The sequence below is a fragment of the Zingiber officinale genome, chromosome 4B (genome assembly GCF_018446385.1).
Source record: "Zingiber officinale cultivar Zhangliang chromosome 4B, Zo_v1.1, whole genome shotgun sequence".
Taxonomy (NCBI): Eukaryota; Viridiplantae; Streptophyta; class Magnoliopsida; order Zingiberales; family Zingiberaceae; genus Zingiber; species Zingiber officinale.
Genome location: NC_055993.1, coordinates 35,538,956 through 35,554,378, shown reverse-complemented (window position 1 = coordinate 35,554,378; position 15,423 = coordinate 35,538,956). Strand labels below are relative to the sequence as shown.

The window sequence follows — 15,423 nt, the reverse complement described above, 5'->3', positions numbered from 1 at the left end:
GTCGAGCTCACCGAAACTAGTAGAAGTTGTTAACAATAAAGGTAAAGTTCTCCTCTTTTGCGTCTTCCTCTCTATTCTCTCTTCTCTATTTTTCTCAAAAGCAACAATATTTCTTTTATCTTTTCCAACAAGCAACCCTTTACAAGCAGCTCTTTTTCCCCTTTGTCCAACTACATCAACAACAAGAGGAATAAGTTGTTCGTTTCTTTTTTCATGTTTCATTAATTGAAAGAGAATTGTAAAGTATAAATTTTATTTTATTATGTTACTAGTTAAGATAATTAGATCGGAATGGAGGTCTTAGGAATGTTAAATATTATAAGAAAGTGATATCACAAATGATTCTTTAACATTGAGTCATAGATAAGATTTGGGGACCGACATATAGTGATTTCAACTAGAACGAATGGCTAAATATTTTCTATTGTATTAATTTTTTAAGTTATTGAATTCTTCCTTCTGATTAAAAATCTTGACTACACCACTACCATCAAACCCATCATCTCATGATCGCATCCATATTTCCTTATGTATGCAAGAAAAATCCTAAATTGGTGCAAGGGAAACAAGGAAGAGATAGTTTTGATCATATACTTGAATACGCCAAAGCATTTGATAATATTAGTTGGTATGCTTTGGATGATATTTTGAGGATCAATGTCTTCCTACTACTTGGATAGCAAAGACCCTATATTGGCTAAAAATTGACAAGGGAGATGGTCTAAATGCATGTGGGGATTGCTCTAAGAATTCTATGTTTTACAATTTGCCACGATGATCTTCCATTCTCAAAGGCAAATGTCATTTTCATTAGAAACTGAGCGTGTCATTGGCTTTATTTTCTCAGTACATTGGATTGCATTTCCAATATTTGCAAGCTTCAAAGAAACGAAGGCACGTAGCTCATTTAGAGTGTGTTGGTGCATCTAATACTAGTTCGTCGGCAAAACTTGTCTCTCGTTGCAGAGTGACCCTCTTTGAGAGCGCCTTAACCTCCTTGACTTCTACTCGACATCAGTGTGCATTTCTTCGATAATGGGTTTCTCTTAAATTGGAGAAAGCGAGAATGAATTTTCAATGACTTTCAAGAAAATCTGTGATGGAAAAACATGACGAGTTCTTCTGATTTAGATATAAACATTGCAATTAAATAATCATGCAGAAGTAGTTTCATAGTTCATTCACAACTTGGCACAAACCATAATCCCTACCCTATAGTGCTTCTACCGTGTGACCTAAAAGTCCCATGTTCAAATCTTAAAAACCTCTTACAAAATAAAATAAGACCGCATACAATAAATCCTTCCCCAAAACCCCATATTGACAGAAGCTTCATACATCGGACGACCTTTAAATACAAAATATAATACTCCTTATAATCTTGTTATAACAATATTTTCACTAAAATAATGTCTCTCATTGAGCTCCATAAAAGGGTCTAATTTTTTTTTTTTTTTTTTTTTTTTGAGGAATAAGTTTGAACAAGCATGTCAAACAAAAATAAAACCTAGATATAATCGAATTTCACTTTGATTGATTTGTACAAACATCCATATACCTCCGATAATTTCAGCATTTATCTTGCGCTTGTTACTGCTGCAAGTGGTATTTTTTAAAATATCAATGTTGCCGACTCAATTCATTAACTTGAAATAAGAAGCGAGAGCTGGTCCTCCTGTATCAATGCAAAACATCCGGTTAAATAAAATTTTTGAATGCAACTACAGCATTGTCTTCGACATAGTGATGAATTTTAACTAGACCACATTGAACATTCAAAATTTAGAGATACAAATCATACTTGCGCTAACCGGGCTATTCACATTTCATCCACATTTGGCTGGCATGTTTTGCAAAGGGAGACTCCATCCACTGATCCTGCCAATTGAACGACTACTTGAGATTGAAAGGCAACTTCTTATTCATAGCCGCAAAAACTAGGATGTATAACACCTGTCGCCTAATTTGTTAGCACGACATGAAAACTAGGTTTTCCATAAACTTGAAAAGGTAACGAATGATCTTCCAAAAGAAATCAATGGAATGCTAAAACCACTATACTCGTACTTTTACAAATTACAACAGCAAATAAGCACAAGGTAGCCAGATTACAGGTTCATCTTACATGAGAATAATGATCATACAACATATCGGCCATGAGAATAATGGCCTTACAACATATCAGCCGGAACAACCTTTTCTGCATCTAAAATTTTTGCAAGTGAATATTTCACATAAGATGAACTCATCCTTTCCAAGAACTTTTTAAGATTATGGGCAGTTTATAATGGATCATGGTCGTGCTTTAGAGGATAACTAATAGACGTTCTTTAGATAGAATGATCTACAGTGTCTCTGTTTTAACATCTTCAATTGGTATGACATCAATCAGCAATTTCTTGTATGCCTCTAAAACCTCTAGAAGCTCAGTTCTAAGTTTCTTCGCCTGCCAGATAAGATCAACAAATATTCAATAGTCCAAAAATCACACTCTAAAGCATTCAACTATATGTTATCAAGAAGCCACCACTAGCATGGATTTAATAATACCTTAAAGAGCACATCAATTTTGAAAAATTATCATGCTATCAGGTGCGACACAAATAAGCATATATATGTGATGATAGGAAAGAATGAGTGTTAAAAACGGCCAGTACAATACTTTGTTTACGGAGTGGAAAGGGAGAAGATGGAAAGACAGAAAATTCTCATATAACTTGATTTCCAAAGTTTATAGCTTAAATATATTGAATGTAGAAGGAAAAGGCAATGAGTTACGACTGAAATTTAGCAGATATTATTGTAATATCTAATGCTACTTAGAATGCAAAAAACATCACAGTTTCAGTTGTTATAGAATGAAACACTAGGGGTTGAGACCTTTTGCATAAGTTGTTTCTCTGTCTCTTCGTACTCCAAGCACCTGAAAACAAAAAACAATGGTAAAAAATTTGCAAACAGTTTTACCCAATAAGTTTTCAAACTCTTGTGAGATTGGTAACACCGATGATACGAACATTTACGTAGCACCAATGAGCTTTAAAAATCTCCCATTGTTGCACAGATCGACAAAGTGAAGTAAAAAACACATTTTGGAGAAACAAAACACTGGGAAGGGAACAAATAGATACTTACTGATCACGTAGCTCCTTATTTTTTAAAATCATAGCTTTAATATCAGGAATTGGTTGCACGCCAGAACCAGAATCCTGGACAAATGTCATGGATTATGCAGGATGAGAAAGCTTGTGGTCAGGGATATAAACTAAATCGGCACACAATCACAATTCTCAAAGGACATTTTATCTTTGTCTGTGTTTCCACATTTTATTTCAGAACCCTGTTAAGTCTAATGATTATAGAACAATTTGGACTTGTTACTGCCGCTTGAACAATATGAGAAATAAAATTTCTACAATTACACATCTAGAGTTATATGTTTTATTGACTAGCATATAAAGGAAGGACATGGAATTAAATATCTTATTATTTCTTGCAGCCATAACTAGAAATGCTCCAGGATTTCATATAGTGCATGTCTGGCTATAGAAACATTTTCAGTGGGGAAAAAAAAGGTTGTGAGAAAATTTCTTTCCAGCATTTGATTGATAATAACAAAAAACCAATACATAAAAATAGAATGGTTTCTCAAGGCTTGAACATGGAAGAAAAGTTATATATTTCAAGTTCTAGTATTCGACCCAAAGTTCTAAGAGAGACTGACTGAACAAGTTAAATATCATAATGGTCTTAACACTGGCTGCTGCATTTAGTGCATGCATAGGAACATGGGGGTATCAAATTTATGCTGCATATCTTGTGGAAACAACAGAGTTATCAGAAGCCCATTGCAAAAAAAATTCCATACTTTGGTTGGCTTGGTGCGTCTAGATCCAAATGGATTAGATAAATTCTGCACTTTTGTTTCTCGCGTGACAGCAACTTGATTTTCATTCTTTCTTTTAAGTGGTAGTCCTGGTTTGAACATCACAATATAACTGAGGTTAGCATAAAAAAACAAATTAGCTAACACTGAAGGAAATAGTTAACCTACTGGTCTGTATGCTACCATCACATTTTAAGTCTGTAGGTGTTGTGCAGGATATAGGTTGTGTGGATGCAGTAATGAGAGTGGTTCTCTCCAGGTTAGCTGGTGTAAAATCCTTAGTCTCAACCAGATCTAAAGAGCCAGATGTTCCCAACTGAGGCATCTGGCAAACAACAGAAGATGGTCTTGGTGCTGCAGGCTTCTTGTTGTTATAGTAGCCCACCAAATGGCAATGAAGATCCCTGTTAAGAGAATCATAAATACAATAGAATTTCACATATTAAAAATATTTATGTGCACATACAAGTAGATAAAAAAAAAATCATAACAGCCAAAAAAAATTAAAGATAACAATTGAAATACATAACAAAAGATGAAAAGAATTTATGACCTAAACTAACAAAATTTCTCAATTGAATTTGTTATAACTTCATAGCATTTCCAACAAGAAAGAGACTCTTTATATACTGAAGAAAAATTTGCTTATGCTTGCCTCAATGGTTTTTATAGAAAGGCATCCATTGTTTGAATAGAATGGAATTCCAAATATTTGCTTTACATCAATTGACAAAAAGAGAAAACAGATAGTTGCCACGGCAAACCCCAAGAAAGGTTAAAGAAACAAATTCTGATTTTCCACCATCCTAACTGAAATTACTTGCCATCAAAAAGGAACTTATTGCCAGTCAACCAATTCAAATATGCAAATATATATATTCATGCAACTCATTTTAGATGCACAAAGCATGTATAAAAGCTTCATCCATGATTGTTAATATCAAGCAACAACTTCTCATCAAACAGGAAAAAAAATATTGATAAGAGCAAAAGAACTCTGAGGTTTGGGCCTCCTCTTCCTGTCCTAGCATAATCAGGCTTACCAATACTCATATGTCATCTCTTTCAAGCGACTCTCAAGCTTTTGGTAAAGGGCAGACTTCTCAAAATCCTGCTTATCATGAGTAGGCTTTATGAAATTTGTCTCAAGTACACCTGACAATTTTATAGGAAACCGGAAATTAAGTTGAGGATAGACTTTGAGCGGAGGCCTCCAGCATGACAAAAAGATAGAAATACAAAAAAGTGCCATCGGAAAGAATTTATAGTGTGTACCAACAACTCCTCTGCCTTTTCCATAGGAATTATTTGCAACTTTCCAATAAGGCTGCCAAATATTTACATTGCATGTTTAGTACTGTGTTACATTTGAAAGATACCAATTTCAAATAAAAGGAATCAGTTTCAGGAAAAAAAAAAAGCAATGACATAAAATCAAGCAAGAAACTTCAATAATGGGTTGTATGTATCTCACTCCATAGCTTAAGTACGATTGAAATAAAAAATCTAATCCAAAAATCAGTGAGGAATATCACTATCAAGCAAGAACTAGCTAGTAGCAGGAGACCAAATGGTTTTCTGATTTGTAAACTACTCAACAAGAAAGTTGCAAAAATTGGCAAACATTATGGAGAATTCTTCAGGATTTCCAAAATACAAGATGAGTGTGTTTCTTAATCATCACAAACAAATCATGCCACCCAATACTCAAACTCTCGACTAACAAGGAGGGAATTGTTGAACTAAAAGATAATATAATATACGTGGTCTTAACCTTTGTATAGCCTTGAAATGAGATCAAGTTGCCTAAGAAAAGGCCTATTTTATCTCTAAAACTATAACCAATTTTAAAAGATCTAATTTATCTCTAAGAAATATAACAAACACTTAAAAATTTAAAAACTCATAGAACTTGTAAACTATAATTTTAAAAAAAAATTCCAAATGGATCTCCAATTCTTGGGTTGTGTTATGATCAAGGAGAACTCAATTCTGAGTGAGTTGCTAGCACCTTCTTTGGTCGTTATTCCTAAGAAGAAGTGTTTGCCTCATAAAGATTGTTCAGTATTTCTTTGTTGTTCATAGACAACTGTTCCAATGAGTGAGAAGCTGATGTACTTTCTTTTTTATTTTAATTTTTAGAGAATTAACCAATGATTTTTTTTTTCTTTTTCAGTCATCCCTACTAATGAGTTCGGAAATAGTATCAGATCTGGAAGTGGAAGTAATCTCTATGGTTCCCCAGTGTCAAAGTCAACAATGTCAAGAAAAGGCTCAAGTGTCTCCTAGTAACTTAGCATACTTTTCTAATTTGAAAATTGGACTAATATTTAAATAAGCTGATAATTAAATAAACATGCATTACAATCAATTTTTCTCACAAATAGGATGCATATAGAGATACTTGCATAAAACTTATGTTTCTAGGGCTCATGAATACACTATAGAACTCTCACTTTAGTGTCTAGTGGATAAGAGTACACAAAGGAACAAAAATTGATGAACATTAATTTCACAAACTACAAATGGACACATACATGTAAATGTCTTATTAGAGCATTTATATGCAATTTTATCAATTTTTAATGTTATATTATCCATTTGTTCATTCAATTTGGTTGGTTCTTCAAGAATTACAACATCAAGGTTTTACTTACAGTGTCTTTAGAGGACTCTTTAAGGGTAACTCATTAGAAAGATCTTCTAAGGTTAAGTCAATAGGAGAATTTTCAAGATTAACACTTGTAGTTCAATTAGAGGTTCAACAATTTTAAGTGGGAGCTCTAGACCTGTAGTTCAATTGGAGGTTTATCTTTTGATAATCTAATTCTCTTGAATGAGATTAATATTTCTTCTAAACTGTTATAATTTAGGAATTATATTTGATGCAAAAAAAAAAGTAGAAAAATTATTAAGTTTAACAAATAATATCCACTTACAATTGCACAAAATCATAATATTTCACACTTTCTTCATTTGACGGATTAAACTTGTTATGAGTGATCTCTTTTTGTTCCAACAATCAAATAGTCCTTTTCACTAATGACATCTTCCCCTCTCATTCATCCATGGTTTATATTTATACTAAATTAAGGGCACTCATCTAGTTTATTCAAAGAGATTGATATTGAATCAATAAAATAACCTGGAAAAGGAGAAACAAATGAGGATTTAAATGATACAAAGTTGTATGTATATGCAGATATATGCAATGGGGGCGAAGCATACTTGAATGCAACACAGTACTTCATGTGCAACTGTGGCAGCATATGCAGGTGCAAAGAACACTATTAGAACAATTATACAGTCATACAACATCAAGTCAGAATTTAGCAAGTAAACTTTGCAAGAGTCAGAATCATTTGAAGTAGAAAACCAGAAACGCAATTTATCACTTTCAGATGATATCACAATATGATTTATGAGAATTTAAATAGGCAAACAAAATAAGATCTATTAATACTAATTAAATGGTGAAAGAAAGAATGTCAAACCAATATAAGGCGATTCTTGTGGTAGACATTGAATCCATGGACATTAACATTTGGAGCGCCATCTAGAAATCCAATGGTAGTGACAATAGAAGCCTAAATTAAGAAAGAAAAGGAAATCAACAACCCATAAATGATGTATACGAATATTAAACATTTATCTAGTTTGTACCACAAGTATCTGATATTCTGATGAATATTCTAACTTAACATAAAGAAGTTACTATGGTAGCTAGTTTTGGAATCCTTTTCTTTAAAACATCATTCAAATAGAACAATCAGCCAATTTTATTTTAGGTGCAATATCTTTATCCAGCTAACACAATTACAATCAATTAACAGAAATCTCAGATATAAATTTTTAAGACAGGCAATTGAGGAGCGTAGAAAAATAGTCAATTAACATAAAAATCGCAGATGTATGAAAATTTGGAAGACTAGTTACTGAGACATACAAAACATACAACAAAAGTCGCTCACTAGAGGTGAAACAAGTTAAGAGGCAAACCTCTGAAACTCCACATGCTTGTGGTTTATACAATATGCATTCCCGATATATGAGATCATTAGCTATGTTGTGAGGTCTAACAACTTCCCCACGCAATACTATCCTGAAATTTTGTGGTATCCGTAGATATAAGATGGATATGTATGCCTGTATAGTTTGGAGAAGCAGCAATAGTTATATTAGGTAATGCTATTCGAGATCATATATTACTAGTTCAGACTTACTCGAAGAGAAAAACGTAGCCTATTTGCAATTTGTTTACTGTCATGTTTATTTTTCTGCACTTGTCTTTGTGCTTCACTAATCATAATATCCTGCAGCCAATAAACATACCCCAAAATAGATTAATCTGAGAACAATTAGAAGTGATATATTTTTAGTAAATCAACCTATTATTACACAAATAGCATGAAGGCAAATATCATGGTTATCACAGGTGTTCCATCCAGCAAGATTTTCAAAAGTTTGGAATAAAAAAAATACAAGAATATCTTTGATCAAATTGTGCAGGATCTGCTAAGTCAAATTGGGATATATATAGTGCCAATTCAATTTTTTTTCATGAAAAAGTTGGACCATCCCATCAAAAACTTACTGAAAAATCTCCTAAAATATGAATACACTGAAAATTGGATAAAAATGAATAAATGATCTGTCTATCATAATAAAACAATCATTTGTCTAATCAACAGATGAAATCTTGCAAATGGTACATATAGCAGGTGACAAAAAGCTGAAACGACAAGGTAAGAAGCAAAGAGAGAATCAATCAAATGCAATGTGGAAACCTGCAAATAGATTATTCAACCACAAGGTGAAACGGGAGATTTTCCAGTATGTGATGTAATACCTTCAGAAAGGGCTCAAAGGGAGGAAAGCATCTATGTAGCAATGTCTAATAGTTACTTCTATCTGTTGAAAGCATTTAATTAGCAAAGCTTTAAGCAATGTCTAATAGTTACTCATGGGCACGAATTCTAAGCTTTAAGCCGCTGCCTAGCAGAGGTGTTTGCTGAAATTCGTCGAGCGGAAGGTCGATAAAAGGTAATGCCTGGTTCAACCACAACCATCAAACCCGCTGCTCTCTCCATGCAGCGATTCCAGTAGCGTCCTGCAAATCAAACCGAACAACATCAACCTCACCAAATTCGCCCGTATTGCGACCACTATCGAAAGGCTGACCACCCAAGGGAGAAATGTTGGGTCCTTCATGGAAAGCCAGTCGATTGTAAGCCAAGGGCCGATCGTTCCCACCATGCGCACGTCGCTAATCCACATACGGGAACACCGCCTGCCTCGACCACTACCCTCCAAAAACAGATTGAGTCTCTTATGAAAAACCCCCCAGATGCAGGGCTTACACCACAGGAAGAATGGGCCTCTCCGTAACAACAGAATGGGTCGTGACTTCCAGCAAAGGCAAATTGGTGCTCCTCAAGCCCAATTTGATGGGGCCACTGCTTCCTCAGCCTACTTAAGTCCCACGACCCACTCAGGTATTTTCTCAATATTTTGGCGTTGGATTATCGATTCAGGAGCATCGGAACATATGACGGGTAATATATCTTTACTCCACAACTTTGTGCCACGACAAGACGAGTCAAATACCCGTGTTGCTAATGGAGCAATGACAAAAATCACCGGTGTTGGTTCAACTAAAATAACACCAAACATATGTTTGAAAAATGTTCTTTATGCTTCTACACTAAATTACAATTTTTATTATCCATGAGTAAATTCACTCATGATTTAAAATGAGTAAATTAACTCATGATTTAAAATGTCGTGCTAAATTGTCACCTTATTATTGTGAATTTCAGGATACAAAGATGAGGAAGAAGATTGACAGTGCTGAGCTGTGTTTAGGACTCTACATTATTCACAAGATTCCACCTCTACCTAGTTCTCATCTGACTTTCAGTAAATGTGCCAAAATCATGTTATGGCACTAGAAGTTAGGTCATCCAAATTTCCCTCATCTTGTAATATTGTTTCCAAATCTACTCCTTAATGAAAAAGTATGTTCTTTTAAATGTGAGATTTGGCAACTTTCTAAACATATAAGGTCCCTTCCTAAAAATTCGCTATAAACCATCCAAACCTTTCGCACTCATTCACAACGATGTTTGGGGTCCATCCCGAATCAATACTCTCACATGAAATGGCTGATTCATAACCTTTGTTAATGATCATACACGACTCACCTGGTTGTATCTAGTGAAAGAAAAATTAGAGATTGGTCACATTCAAAAAATTATTTGTCATGATCTAAACACAGTTCCATATATCCATCCAAGTACTCAAAACCGATCCAAGTACTCAAAACCGACAATGCAAAAGAGTACTTCACCTCAAACCTAAGAGCATTTCGTAACTCCAAAGGTGTCATTCATCTCAGTTCTTACATTGATATTCTACAACAAAATGGAGTTGCCGAATGTAAAAACAGACACCTTGGAGTAACTTGTTCTCTAATGTTTTCCTCCAATGCACCCAAAATCTTCTGGGTGATGCCGTCTCTACTGCCACATACCTCATCAACCATATGCCATCACACATCATCAACTTCCAAAGCTTAGTTCAACGTCTTCTCCAATCTTTCCCACACACCAAACTTCTTCAGTCACTCCCACACACTAAAATCTTTAGGTGCACATCCTTTGTCCACATCCACAAACATCATTGGAGCAAACTTGACCCTCGCTCCACCAAATGCATTTTTCTTGAATATTCTTCCCTTTAAAAGGATACAAATGCTACTCACCTACCACCAATAACACCTACATCTCAATAGATGTTACATTCTTTGAAAATCAACCATACTACCCCATCAGGGAGGAACTTGAGAGAATATCATCCCAAAGAGCTTAAAATAATCCCTAACACAAATACTATGCTTGAGTCTACTCCTGACACAAATACTATGCTTGAGTGGAAAAACACGCTCAAGACCAGTCTAAAAGTTGGAACTAGATCTAGATTCTACTAACACTCGTACAGGTATGACCTAGAATCATTAGTCTAATTTACTCACAGTAAATGAATCGGAGATACCAATTGCTTTAAGGAAAGGGGTTGGATTATGCACAATGCACCCCATTTCCAATTTCATCTCTTATGAAAGGTCATCCTCAAAATACCGAGCATGTATAGCCTCCTTCGACATCATTCAAGTTCCATCCAACATTAATGAATCTCTAAATCAGACAAAATGGAAACAGATAGTAAATGAGGAGATAAGAGCATCGTAGAAAAATAGCACTTGGTCCATCTGCGAACTACCAAATGGAAAAAAAGGCAATTAGGTGCAAGTGGATATTCAAAGTCAAACAAACACAAGGTGGACGGATCAGTTGAAAGATTGAAGGCATGACTGATCGCAAAGGGTTTATCATGAGACCTTCGCTCTAGTCGCTAAACTTAACACAATCAGGATCCTCCTTTCCTTGGCCGCTAATAAGAACTGGCAACTCTACCAATTGGATGTCCAAAACACCTTTCTAAATGGAGACTTGGATGAATAAGTCTCTATGGAAGTTCTATCTAGAATTAGACCATACCCTAACAAAGTATGTAGATTACACAAATCCTTGTATGGCCTCAAACAATCTCCTAGAGCGTGGTTTGACAAGTTTGCCACATTTGTAACCAAACACGAGTACAAATAGTGGCAAGCATACCACACTCTATAAAAATCTTGACTGACAACAAAATCTTCATTCTTATTATTTATGTCGACAACATCATTGTCATAGGGAACAACAAGAAAGAAATAGCTCTGAGCTCCTCACAAGAGAACTTGAAACCAAAGATCTCGAAGATCCAAAATTCTTCATAGAAATGGCGCTGGCAAGATCGAAACAAGGTATTTTTCTTTTACAACGAAAATACACTACAGATCTACTAAAGGAAACTGGAATGATTAGATGCAAACCAGTGGATACCCTAATAGATGAATCAAAAAAAATTGGTTATGAAAAGGACTAGACACCAACAAACAGGGGAAGATACCAACGACTTGTAGGCAGACTGCTCTACCTATCACACACTCGACCCAATATTAGGATTTCCGTAAGTGTGGTAACTCAATTCATGAATCATCCCACAGAAGCACATATGAAAGCCGTTTATAGAATTCTCAAATATCTTAAAAGTACTCCGGCAAAAGGCTACTATTCCGGAAAACTAAAGACATATGCATACAAGTTTACACTGATGCAGACATGCACACTGGCCGAAAACGTTAATGACTAACGATCAACCTTGGAACGTATGTAATGGGACAGCCCTTAGTGGCTAGAAGCAGTGCTGAAGCTGAATACATGGCTCTTGCTCTTGGAAGCTGTGAAGGAATATGCATCCAAAGAATTATGAATGACCACGGAATCTCCACAGAGAAGACAGTTAAACAGTGGTGCAATAATCAAGCAACTATCAGTATCGCCAAAAATTTGGTTCACCATGATAGAACAAAGCACATTGAATTGACGGGCATTTCATTTCAGAGAATGTGACGAACGAAAATATGGAATTCTCATATGTTTCATCTCAACATCAAATAGCTGACATTCTCACAAAGGCTCTCCCACGTAACAACTTTGAAGAGCTACGTGGCAAGTTGGGCATGTACATGTATAACCCAACTTGAGGGAGAGTGTTGAAAATAAAATATTAATTGCGAGCATGCTTCCCTATTTCCTAGATGAAGCATGCTTCCCCATTTCCCTAGATGTCCTTTAGGCTTCCCTACCTTCCTTTAATGTCTTCTTGGAAATATGTATTTCATTTACTTTTCTCTTGTTTACATTGTATTTATACAATCTCTCTTGTACATTTGCAAAAGAAAGAAATAGAAAACTAGTCCTATTATTTTCACATCTCTCGGCATTCTTCAGTTTGAAACTCGACTAAATACTTCGATTGATGGATATCAGTCAATTGGTGAATATTATCTATCAATTGATATCACTATTGCAGTGAGCAGAAGGTTTCTAAATCGACTACGACACTCAACTGTTTGGACATCAATGTTCATGGTTAAACCAGAGTTGGTAAGAATCGAAAAGAGTCGTTCTACAAGTGCAATGGTTGAATTCAGTGGAGCAATCGACTGATACGTGGAAATCATCTGGAAGTTATAAAAGAAAGGTTTCAAAGAGGTTTTCACGGCCAATTTTTAAGGATTTTTGAGACAAGTATTGTTGCATTTCTAGACTTTAGGAGGCAATCCAAAAGCATTCAACAGCGAACAAAGAAAATTTTTGTTTGCAAATTGTCCATTTACATTATATTCATTGTTATCTTTTCACTTTGTATTTGCTTGTAAGAACAAGTGTTCTATAAGAGGTTTTTTCGCCTCCAAAAGGTCTTTGGCAAGGAAAAAGCTAGTGGATTATCATTAGGACTAGACAGTGGAGTAGGAATTAAGGTTCTGAATCAGGTAAATTGATTTGTGTTTGTGCTTGTTTCTTTTCTTGTATTTGGTTTTTGTGTTATTCTTTCTGCTGCGAACTTACGAGTACACGAGAACGATCAAGCGAAGTGAAACGATATCCCCCCCCCCCCTCCTCCTCTAGCGATGCCATCGGTCCGAACAGTAATCACTCCAATCACCTATGCCAACATGTTTATAAGGGCAGCTTGCTTCTTCAAAATTCTAGTTCAAAGTAGACAAAGAGTGTAGGTTTAAAACTTGTACTTCTTTTGTGAGAGGGGGGAGTGGAACTTCTTTGAGATAATTAGGAATAGCTTTGTGCTTATGAAGTTCTAATAGTGAAGGAGCTTCTTTAAGTTCTGAGATAACTTAATATAGCTCTAACCATGATGACTTACAAAATCACCATATCTATATAAATCTGAATGAGGGTTTTCTTCATCTCGGAATGACTCCTTTAGCATTAGGAGTTCAAGAATATAAAGGAAGACGCAACCAAGTAGCTCTCTAAGTATGTAGCTGCCTTCTGTTCCTTTTAGTATTCTTCATCTTCTTCCTTCACCTCCATTTTTTTTAGGTAATTATCCAACTCTTACAATCTGACTAATCTTGGAGGTGATTGACCCGACCCGACGAAAGTTTTCCATTGACCACCAAGATAAATCGAGAAGGGCGGATGAAAACTGGCGGAGGGCTCAACGTCACAAGTTTTTCAAACTCCCCAAGTATAATATGCCCTGTACGAGATTTGAAACTGTGTTGCTTAGGGAGTTCGTCCCACCTCTTACCATTGCACCATAACCCGGGGGCTCCTTCACCTCCAATTTGACACCAACACCATGTGTCAACATTTAGGCATGATACCAAAATATCTTGTTCTAGTCCACCATTAAAATTTCAACACTAGACAAATTTATAAACCTTACAAAAAATTGAACCCTCCTGAAGCCAAGTAGTCAAAATACTACTCCAATCAATTTTCTATCCGCGATAAATAAAATCAGGATGCTACAAAATTGTCATGTCTAAGAAGAGGAAAAAAAATGCACTCTTTAAAGATGTCTTGCTCACCTTTGCATCTAACTGGAAATCAAGCTCCATATTCCCATCATCATTCAACCATAAGTTGAATATCATAATCTTTGTACCATGATGCCCTATGTCAATAAACTGTTCAGTAATCAGAAACAAGAAAATAAGTTAAACAAATATAGCCATAAAATCACAAAAAGGTTGATCACCTTAGATTTTCATTAAACACACATATACTAACACTCGGGTAAAAAGCAACCGAATTAGAAAAAAGATGTGACATTAATGTACAAATAAAACACCACCAAAGCAAGGAAATACTAACAAGTGATGTTTGAGAAATTATAGTTACTTCATGACTATTCAAATTTTCATCCTTTATAAGATCAAAATTTTCTTGCATGGTGGCAGTAATGAAATTATTGGATATGACCATATATAATTCACTCTTACTTGTGCTAACAATTTATCTTCTGTGTCAAATGGTGACCACTCCAAGATCGTTGATAAATTTGAAGAAAAATGTTTCTCATCATGACGATATAATCTCTTGAATGAATTAGTCAGCTCGTCAAATTCATAATCAGCCTGCATAAAATTGTGTACGCCAATTAAACTAGCATTTTTGGTGGAGAAGGGGGATGAGTCCTACAGCAATGGCATACTTTGCAAATAATTGTGTAAAGAGAAAAGATGCTTTGCACAATATTTTCTTCCTAAGGATTGAACTTACAGTTGGTACAATAATGTCATCGCAACCTGTCTCCCTGAGAAAAGTGTAAGAAAGGAGCCCTATACTTTGAGTAAATGCCCTGGACAAAAGTAAAACTTCATCAGGTATTAAGGACTTCAATTTATTAAGAGGATTTGTACCAACCAAATCATTTTGAAGAAAATTGTATACTAAATAAATGAAGTCTCACTAAGAAGTTAATATTGCATGAAGTTTCACTAAGTTCAGCAATGAAAATTAGCCACAAAATGATGGCACAAATATATATTCACAATCTATTATCCTAATAACAAAGGTTAAAAGTATTATTCCCCGTCATGCCATAGTTTTAGTTCACAA

At 35.1% G+C, this 15,423-nt stretch overlaps 1 protein-coding gene across 1 annotated transcript; it reads right to left on the bottom strand.

Moving 5' to 3' along the window:
- Positions 1–2,018: 2,018 nt before the first annotated feature.
- On the bottom strand, positions 2,019–15,403 carry LOC121978201 (protein MICRORCHIDIA 6-like). The gene is made up of 14 exons (XM_042530578.1): positions 15,376–15,403; positions 15,085–15,269; positions 14,805–14,939; positions 14,391–14,489; positions 8,110–8,199; positions 7,886–8,032; positions 7,381–7,473; positions 5,162–5,213; positions 4,930–5,041; positions 4,055–4,290; positions 3,869–3,975; positions 3,136–3,209; positions 2,881–2,923; positions 2,019–2,446 (listed from the first exon to the last, which is right to left on the bottom strand). Exons 1-14 carry the CDS (start codon positions 15,401–15,403, stop codon positions 2,345–2,347), a joined length of 1,503 nt encoding a protein of 500 aa, XP_042386512.1. The 3' UTR covers positions 2,019–2,344.
- Between the last annotated feature and the right edge of the window lie 20 nt (positions 15,404–15,423).